The 11043-nt window shown below is 35.4% G+C and overlaps 1 protein-coding gene across 1 annotated transcript; it reads right to left on the bottom strand.

The window, feature by feature from the left end:
- Positions 1-2675: 2675 nt before the first annotated feature.
- pax1a (paired box 1a) lies at positions 2676-6775 on the bottom strand. Its single transcript, XM_067454718.1, has 5 exons — positions 6366-6775; positions 5392-6021; positions 4470-4603; positions 3942-4152; positions 2676-3211 (listed from the first exon to the last, which is right to left on the bottom strand). Exons 1-5 carry the CDS (start codon positions 6367-6369, stop codon positions 3123-3125), a joined length of 1068 nt encoding a protein of 355 aa, XP_067310819.1. The 5' UTR covers positions 6370-6775; the 3' UTR covers positions 2676-3122.
- Positions 6776-11043: the final 4268 nt, after the last annotated feature.

Below are 11043 nucleotides of genomic sequence, written 5' to 3' on the forward strand. Positions count from 1 at the left end.
AATAATAATAATAATAATAATAATAATAATAATGAATAATAAAAAAGAGTATTATCGGAGGTCTTTTGAAGTACTGAAGTGTTTTTTTAAAAAGCTCAAATGTTTGCTTGTTTTTGAGCTATGCTCATAGGTTGTTCAGTAAAGGTCTTTGACTATGATGTCATTGAAAACTTTAAGCCAAAATGACAGGGGAATATACAGTACATGCATTGATATGCTCTCTCAGGGACACAGAGATAGGTCCGAGTCTCTACATTATTGCCTTACAAATTACGTGAATTAACCTCAGATTTAAGATACAGGCCAGAAATGAACCTTGAACTAGAACTTAAAAAAAGTTTGACGATAAAAAAGATCTTATAATTGTCATCTTTTAAGAAAAACATCTATGATCGTTGATACCGATCCTTAACTTATATATTCGTTCAGCTAACAACTGTGCCACCTTACAGGGCATAATAAGACAATCCACATACGTTTGCGTGAGAATGTTCCACGTTGACCAACAGTCCAACACCATCAAACATTAGCATATATAAACATTTGCATTGCACGCAGACTACAGGCTTCTCCATTATACAATAAACAAATGTCATTTATTAATAATAATGTTTAGTCCAGCCTAGTTTTTTTAAAATAATAATAATAATAATAATAATAATAATAATAATAATAATAATAATAATACATTATTATTATCATTAGTATTAGTATTATCATTATTATTATGTTATTAAGTGAAGGCAATGAAGTCGTGTAATGACTTTTCTTTCGTTTTTATTGACTTTTTCCACATATTTGGAACTCGGACAGGTGTTTTATGAAACTGGTCGTGAACGGTCCAGAATCGATGTTTGAAACAACATTAGCTATACAGAAATTAATATAGATAGATTTTGATTATTGTTATCAAATATATTCGTGTTAAACTGACAATTTTTTGCTATAGCCTATCGCGTAACAATACAGTTATTATTTACTCAATCAAATTTCAAACAATAATTATTTCAAAAATCTCACTTTTTTTGTGCCTCTGATAAATGAAAAATATTGTTTTTCTCGTATTAGGCATGTCTTTAACACGGGTGTTTAAAAATAATCACACACACACACACACCCGAAAAAGAAGGAAAAAAACAGGATAAAGTGATAGATGTGTGTCTCAATTCATTTTGACTTCATGTTTAGCTGTAAATGAATAAGCTTCAAACGAATATCGCAGCGCTTCCGATAATTATATCTCTTGGCTCCTGTGAGGGCTCTATACATGCCAGGTTAATTTTTTCTATGACTTATCCCATTAAATTATCAGCGGCTTGTCATTGTAACATAATGATCTATACATTTATTTTTATTTATTTTTTATAGTTAAAATGTGTCTGCACGGGAGAGTTTTTTTTTTCTATATATAGGCCTATTTAACTCCCAATTAATTTATTCAAAAATCGGGATGATGTAGGCTACTTTTATCATGTAGTTATAGTCTCTGTTCTTCGTGTTTTATTTTCATAAAATCATTTGGGGTTCGAGATGCACGTGCCAGGGTCAGTTCATTTTCGGGACATCCTCCAATCAAAAGGCGCAGTGTGAGTGAGAGCGCTGTTAGGTGTCCGAAAGGGAGAAAAAATGTCAATAACGTACAATAGATATCCGTTGTTTAAGCACTGCAGTTTGCAAGTCACTGAAAATGTCCCACAGTCTACATTTTATTTATAAAGTCTATACAGTTGTCCGAAACAATCTTTGTTCGTTGCAAATCAGCCACGCTACTTTATTTCGGTGGCCCATTAGTTTATTTATTAGGCTAATTAATTTCCATGTTTTTATACTTTTATTTAAAATCATTTTAAATAATTAACAATTAAATAGCCAAAACGCACAAAATAGATCATATTAAAGCTGCAATGTATTCTGCATTTAATGTAATTCTGCATTAAGTAATTTTAAAATTGTCCTGCAGGTGACTGCAAGAAAAATCCTTTCTCAAGGGTAGCCTACTGTATATATATATATATATATATATATATATATATATATATATATATATATATATATATATATATATATATATATATATATATATATATATATATATATACACCTACATTTTAGCATACATTACATAATATAATGTAACAATGATCGTGTCGAATATTATCCAAACGGTTTTACTTATGCATATTACTCGAAGGTCCATATCTGTATTTTATGCTGAGCAGACATATTTTCCACAAGATTGTAAACAAAGAAGCCATCAACAATGTCATCAGAAATGCTTTAAACAAAATGAAGGAAAACCGTTTTAGGGAACCTGTCCAATCGAGGGTTATATAGGCTATTAAATAGCCCTAATGTAAGATAGCTTTATATTTGCACTGGGTGGCTCTGATCCAGCATCAACACAGATAGCATCACTGGAGGCGCCAAATGCGGACAGGCATCATTACGCCCAGTAGCGCACATGAGAAAACAGCTCAATGCCTTATCACTCCGTGCGCAGCGATCGTGTTGAACATTCTCTTCATTGAAAAAAAAAAACGTTTTCTACTAGTTTTAGAGTGGACGTAAATGTACTGAATGTCAAGGCAGAATGAGCAAAGAAAAATTTAGTTACAGATCCATATACCGAGGAATGGAAGTGAGATTAGGTTCTCATGAAAGACAACGACTGTGACTTCGTTTTATGCAATACCTTTATTTAGCATATTTACACATGAATTTATAAAAATATATAACTAAAACTTTCTTCATATTTACATTTACAATTTATTACTTTGTTCACATAGGGGTTTATTTAATGTACACGTTAAAGTAATGTATTTCCATTCTCTCAAAATGCACTGATGCGTGATTTAGCTTTAAGATGACAAATTGAGTGTTTCAGTCGTTGTCATAAATAGCATAGACAAAACCAGTATGACTATTGGTTAAACAACCAATCACCAAACAACGCAACCTGGAGACAGTTATAATTACAGTAAAGAACAAAGTCGTATACATTCATTCGGCTTTACAAAGATCTTATTCCCAGAGAGCGCTGAACTCAGGACACCGCCGTCGAAAGATGTGCATTGGTTGAACTTACGGTTTGCTTTCTTGAAATGCGAATCATTTCTAAACTGTTACGAGGATGAGGTAGAAAGACTGAGTCCGTGTATGACCAAGGCCTCGTGCTGCTGCTTGCTTAAGGGACTCGGTGGTTTTCTGTCTCCTGTGGAGGACAAACAGGAGAGCATATTTAGAGAGAAAGCAAGTCGTAATTCTTCTCACATCCAATCAAGGTATTGTCTTTTTGTTTTTAAAACGTTTAGCGTGATGCAAATCTACTCTAAAAAGATTATTCGATTTGCAAAAACAGGCCACTTTCTTCACATTTCTGTAAAAAAGATTTACTATATATATATATATATATATATATATATATATATATATATATATATATATATATATATATATATATATATATATAATTCTAAAATAAAAGTTTCTAAAATGGCCGTTTATTTCATTATATCTATTTTCCAATTATTAAATTATTTGTATAAGATCTAAATCTGCCTTTAATCCTAAAGTAAGCTAATGCGCAATCAGTAAAAAGCATTAATCGATAGTAAAAATGCATTCATATGCATGAGATCATACAGCAATGCTTATACCTATCAGTTTACCCTGCATGACCTCATTCGCATACGACATTTTATGTGCATGCCTAATGGTTTGGTTGAGAACACAATAGGCTTATATATGAGACCTGACATTTTCCTTTCATTTTTGTTGTTGTTTCTAATAATTACTATGCAATAACATTATAATAATGGTAAATCTATTCAAATAGAGTTGTATCAATATCTTAAAGTTGGCTAAACTTAATTGGTTAAAGTCAGTTAGGATGCCCATGAAAGGCAGTTAAAATATGACTATCAAAGTATAATTGTGCGTACCATCTCGCACTGCATGTTTGAACGCCATAGAAGAATGGATGTCACTCGGGTGCATCGACACGCCACCGCCAGGGTGGGAGAGGCTGGTGCCCTGGGCCTGCCAGTGATGCCCTGGGCTCACATAACTGCCTGCTGGACCACTGTACACGCCATACTGGTTGGAGGGAGAGTACGCGCACGCTGGGACATAGCTAGACAAAGTCGACGAAGGCTAAAGTATCAGGAGAAAAACAAGCACATTAACAGAGCAAACAGACAAAGAGAGGATAGAAGCAGAAATATACAATATGCAAAGTACTACATAATAAGGTGACACTTTTGCAGTGTCCGCGTTTGGCTGTATTTTGCATATAAATATACTTGCGATAGAAATATTACTAACAAACTGTAGCAGAAAAGTGCATTGTAGGAACGCTTTAATGTAGGCTATATTATTACACAGTGCTTTTTTGTGTAATTGCACACAAACAATAGTAAGTTACAGTAACAATAGTAAGTAAAAGTACAAGTTTATAATTGCTACGGTACCTGAGGGTACTTAATGTCTGCATCAATAGCTGATTTGTCTATTCCATTGACTCCATGAGCAGAGGGAAATGTCGCTCTGTTGACACTACCCCAGTCCTCCATTTTTGGTGCGTATCCTTCAGCGCTAGCAATAGCTAGAACAAAAATCATTTAAATTCATGTAAGATTTGCAACAGCCAAACCAGAATTACACCAAGCAGAATAGATAATTATGTTTTTTTAACTAGTTTTTCTTTACCTTGCAATGTATTTAATTAGCCTAAACGACCTTTTAAATACATTCGACACAAATGTACAGCACATTTTTTAATGAATATGTTAAGCGAACATTTTGGCTACACATGGCTTTTGAATAAATATACTATTATTAATTACTTATGGTGACAATAGGTAAGGTACATATTATTGTATATTAGGCCTTTTCTAATACAGCATTTTCAACAATGTTTTATCATAATGCATGTTATAAAATTTTGTTATACTGTTGCGGGCTTATTGCGTGGTAATAATTTATTCGTTATAATTGACAAATAAGGGGTATATATACACTGATTAAGATTTAATCGACTTACACTAATTTTTATGGTTTAAAAAAAATCAGGTAAAATAGCTATTGAACGTAACAATTGCAGGTCACAAATTGTTAAAGTATTGAGAACCTGAAGGCCTAATCGGTATGTTATTCGCAAGAATAGGCCTTAGTGACTGTGTTGTCTAAATTTCAGATATGTCAACATTTGTAAGCTTTTTCTAAAGTTTTAACTTAGTTTCGGATTCTTTAAAACAGATGATCACATAAGCCTCGTCAGTTTGTTTTGGGCATGCACCACAAATCAAGCTATTGTAAGGCTGAGAGGCCTGTAGCCGTTTGATGTAAAAGTAAGATGTGTTGTCTAAACTCAAGCTTTACAGTGAGTCTCACCTGTAGGATCCATGAAAGCACGAATACCCAATATATTGCTGACCGTGTGCGCTGAAGGCCAACCACGGGAAATGCTTACATGCCCACCCGTGACTGGGACACCGGGAGGATTGCTCATTTTGGTCCCGGAAGGAGACATTGCATTGGGGTATGAGTACGGGTATATATGGTTATACGAGAGGCCGGACTGCGGAGGTCCTTGTTTGCCATTTTCATATTGGTTAGGCTGGGAGAGGTTTCCAATCTTGTTCCTTAATATCCGACTGATAGAGCTGACCGAGGGAACATTGTACTTATCACATACTCCGTCCGCGAGAAGACGGTCCCGGATCTCCCATGCAAAAATTCCCGGGTCTCCCTGTTTGTAGTCCCGTATGTTTTTCACCACATTCGGCGTTGTTACTCTTGGTTTGCTCCCACCGATTGCGCCGGGCAAAATGGACCCAGTTTCGTTGTATCTCGCAAGGATTTTACTCACACACCCGTGGGAGACCCGAAGCTGTCTGCTTATGTCACAGGGTCGGATGCCAAGCTGGGCTAACTCCACTATTCGTAATCTTATTGCATTGGGCAAAGGACGTCCGTTGACAAAAACTCCCCCCAGCTGGTTCACCTCCCCGTAGGTTTGCTCTGTAAGAAACAAAAGGCATTGGAATTAGGTTAAAATGAATGTCGTATAAAACAGCACGGCACATCAATTCAGTTACCTGAGCAAATTCATCTCTTATATTCTCTTATTTAGGCCTGCCAAAAACCGCAACACTTCAAAACTGTCAGTAGATAATGAATAGGTTATTTTAATTATTTTATTTTATTGTGTATTGGCATTGTGTTATTGTTTGAATAATTGACATGCTCATAATTTAAACAAACATTTTTAAATTCAGTTTGAAGCTCGAAGTCACGTTTTTTTTTCTGTCCTAAATAATGCATCTCTCTGTAAAAGAAACATGCAGATGTGAACGAGATCTCACCCATTTGATCTTGCGATGCGTGTCTCTAAAGCAGTTTTCCTTCAATGGCTGAACGCTGCAGCATGCGGTTGCTGTGTAGAGATGTTAAGAAGACTTCGGCAACCTTTTGTCTGTTCCGGCTGCAAAACTTCTACATGCCAAACTTGTCTAGGGTAGAATAGAATACGAGCGATCCTCTCCCGTTAAAGAGGGATTTGTCTGATCCCGCAGGGTGAAGTTTGCTGGAGTTAATTTGACGCGTCCTCCACGTCAATCTAACTGGTTACGCGGAGAGCGATGGATTGATTTCATTGGTCCAGGCGTCTTCGGATGGGCTGCATGTGTGCGCGTAAGTACCATCCAGTATGCACAGTTTAACAATTTCAATATATTATTTCAGATTAGAAGGAAAGAGCAATGCTTCGTTTAAACCGGACGCATTTCCGACATTAATAAGTTGAGCAACGTATTCCGCTGAAAAAAGCAAAGGAGGGGTCGAAGAGGTGTAGCTACAACAGAAAAGTTGTTTATGCGCACGCGTTCCGAGACGTAGTAGCCCACTTGTAGCCTGTTTTGTCTTGCTCATATTCTACACACTGAATCGGCTGTGATAGAAAATCATTTAAATGAATTGCGCCTTTGGAAATCAAAAATCGTGCATCAATTGAAAGCTTAATGAGTGAAAGTCTCGCTAAAACAACGAGAACACGTCAAATCCACGCAGTAGCAAACCCTTTCTATATTCATTATTTAAAAGCCAACTTATTCAATGTCTAAACCAGCTTGCAATTACTCAAAATGCCGTGCTGTCATTTTTACATTAGAAAACAAGCATTGATGCATACATAATTGTAGGCTATGCTTTGACGCATAGGCTAAACACATATCCAAAATATTTTCGTAGACAAACAATGGGAATGCTCCATTATGAGGCAAAAATGACCATCAAGGTGCGAACAGAGAGGAAGTGGAATAACGAAAATACATAAATGTATGTATATATATATATATATATATATATATATATATATATATATATATATATATATATATATATATATATATATATATATATATATATATATATAGGCTACATACATACATGCAAGCATACATACATACATACATACATACATACATACATAGGCTACATACATAAAATACTTATCTGATTCAGTCTGATTCATTTATCAAGCACACGTGCTCCAAATGCAATCGATATCTTTGCCACATGAATCTACTAGAGTTATGGGGTATTGACTGAATTCCAAAGGCCAGCACTATCACAGCATGCTCACAGAGTTTCCTGTGTAAGTAAAGATGGTATAGTTTATTAGCTCACAAAATGTCACTTGTAAAAGTTTACAGACGACCCAATAGAACAAGAAGCGGTGTCACTATGCGTACATGTGTGTAGGTCACAAATCTCCAACTTCAACACATGGAGAACAAAATCTCACAGCATCTGTGAAAAAACGCTGCTTTAATGTAGGCTAACGAAACCAAAGAGGAAAAGAGTGAAAAAGAGGAAAAGAGGAAAAGAGAATGTGCGGGGAGCATTTAGTGTCACAACAACATCAGCATCACGTATTGAGACCATGCGTAAACTTAGGTGTTATCACCATGTGTGCGTGTGTGTCAAAATTAAGCCTCTCAAAAGAGTCCCGACAGGTTTAATTCGTGGTCAGAAGAACTCATTAACAGGGGACATATTGAGTATTGAGGAGCCAAAAGTCTCCCTCCTCTGGACAAATTAGGCAATTACACTTAGGCTAGTAGTCAAATTTTTGTGGATACACAATGAGGTTAGCAGGGAGAAACGGCTATTGGAAAACATGCTTCACGGGCACATTTGTGAAACATGCAGACGACGAACTCACTTCATGGGCGTCCTGCACAGGATTCTCAGGTATGCGGGTTCATTGCACGGAGCTTCACTTTATTTACACGGAAACGTATCACGTAAAAAGAAAGAAAGAAAGAAAGTAATGAAAAGATATGTGTAGAGGATTGTAGCGCATTGCTATGACTGCTGCTGTGATGTATATGTCCGTAATTCGTTTCAAATGTTTTTACATGCGAAAATTCTGGAATACGTTTAATGATGTGAAAGGAATTTGTGCTTCCTTCCAAAGGCATGATATATTTATTATGGCTCGATTTAAGACTCGAACTTTGGGACTTTAGAGAAAGAGAGAGAGAGAGAGAGAGAGAAATAAAAAAAACAACCCATTTCCAAGTAATTCACATTGCACTTTTTTTTCTTTCTTTCTTTCTTTCTTTCTTTCTTTCTTTCTTTCTTTCTTTCTTTCTTTCTTTCTTTCTTTCTTTCTTTCTTTCTTGCATGACTTGCGATGCATTTTAGGGGCTGATAATAAAGTTGCATCCTGACAGTTTAAATGCGGCATGCACAATATCAAATTAAATCAAAACTCATCAACATATGAAAACGAAATCTACATGCTGAAACCTTTACGTTATAATAGCTAAATATTTTGTCATCCTTCTCTGGTATTATGTTTTATAGCCTACCTTTGTAGTAAAAATAATAATAATAATAATATATGAATAATAATACCACTTTGCCTACCCATTTTGAATGACTGTGGTTTGTTTTATCACTCCTTGCAAGTCTTAGACCTGCTGCATTAATTTTAAACAGGGCTTATCATATGAGCATATGTCAAAACTGAAATAACATTGTTTTTGATAAATATAGTAGCCTATATTATTTGAAAAATACAAGTAGCCTAGGCTATATTTTAATGAATTGATGTCAACCAGGGTGTTGAAAACCAGGGTGACAGAATTTCCAAACGGAGAAAGAACCCCATCATTGCGGCGTCATGTCTAAATCAGAATTAAGTTCGTTTTAAATAATCACACAGATGACCAAGTTCAGCATGACCACACAACTTCACTCATTCATTTAGAAATAGGCCTAGACAAGTTTATTGTCACGTATATGATTTGTTGGTCATATTTACTGACATAGCCTACCAATAGTTGATAACTGTGATAACTAAATTACACTGAACGAGCCTTTCAGATTGAATAGGCTATTGCGTTCATATTTACGGCTGGTTTGTTTTGTTGATTATAATTTCACGGTACACCCATTCCTTTCAAATATATCAAATAATCTGCTATCATTTAATGCCGGCCATATGCCTGTTCACAGATAAAGACCGATCCTTCAAGATAAAAATTGAGACAGGAGGATAGAGGTGTAGGCTACTCTCTGTCCCATATGGACACTAACTCTAGAGTTTAAAAACAATCATTTATTCTAAAAGTCTTGAGCTTGATAAAAATGTTAACCTACGCAACGTGTAGCCTATACAAATACATCTGCAAATAGTAGGCTATTTACTGACACTGAATCAATAAATAGCCTACATTAACAAGTTTTATGAGTTCATCAGGTAAAATGGGCTCTGTTACCTCAGTTTACAGTGAATTCCGTATATTTAAAATCACGCACAATAACACATTTATGCAGAAATAGCATAAACTAGATGAATGTTTTTTTTAACCCCAGTTATAATTAACAAAGCTATTAAAATGTGTGGATATTGCAATGATAAATATGACTGTCGTATCAAAACGTTTTAATCACGGATGTGCACGAAATATATTTTATTTTATTGTTTATGGTCTTAGTTTTCTTTTATCCCTATATGGACGGTCTATGCGCGGTTTTTATTAAAGACCCTTGTGGCTCGGGTTTGATTTAGTGTTTGTGAGTTTTGTGATCTCATTGCTCTGTATGGAAATTATTAGACTAGGCCTGGACTGCGTGCTTTCAGCAGATGAGAATCAACATGGGGTGAAGAACACAAAGCCTAAGTGTACGAAATACAATCTATAATTCATACCGTAAGATCTGCAGCGTCACTGGCAGCTTTTAAAAATCACGTCTACTGCTTGATTCAACTAACATTCAATAAAACACACGGTCGTGTCCTCTTCATAGCTTGAAATTAATATACATTAAATTAAATACACTTCCTTAAATTACCTAATTAATTCGTTCCCTGTACCTTGCAATACGTAGATATTTTATATGTAGCTTAGGCTATAGCCTACAACATATCTTCTTGAAAAATTATATTTAACAAAAGTCCCAATTATGTTGGACACACATTGGACATAACTAGGTAGGTACTAGCATCCATTCATGACCTCTTCGATAAAAGACAAAAGGTTTCCATTAAGAGTTTATTGAAATTGTGAAGTGAGAGACTGTGGAGAGCAGAAGCAGCCGGTTTATGAGTTGAAGGCTCCACCCCAAGTTCAGCGAAGTGAGTGCCAGTGTAAAGCCTGGTTAATTATTTATGACCTTTACAGAAATGTTTCTCATGTGGAAAAAAAATAGCTAATTGCTTCAAAAACGGCTGTATCGGACTCATGGAAGAACATAGCAAACGTAAAAATTATTAGCAAAACATTTTGGAGGCGAAAAAATACCACTTGTGGCGGATAGTCTATGTGCTTTAATGCTCTAATTTATTGACTTTGCATTGGATTGTGAAAAAAAAGAAAAAAAAAGAAAAGAAAAAATATTGGTCCTCGGGATTGATGTGAACCTAGATATTTTTAAGGAAATGGTGAGCCTGTTAGTGTGCATTCACGTGGGTCAAAGTCTGTACGAGTGGGGGTGAGCAAAAGTGTGCTCCAAAAAATGACAGATGCAGAA

Source organism: Pseudorasbora parva, chromosome 10, assembly GCF_024679245.1.
Source record: "Pseudorasbora parva isolate DD20220531a chromosome 10, ASM2467924v1, whole genome shotgun sequence".
In the NCBI taxonomy this organism is placed as follows: domain Eukaryota; kingdom Metazoa; phylum Chordata; class Actinopteri; order Cypriniformes; family Gobionidae; genus Pseudorasbora; species Pseudorasbora parva.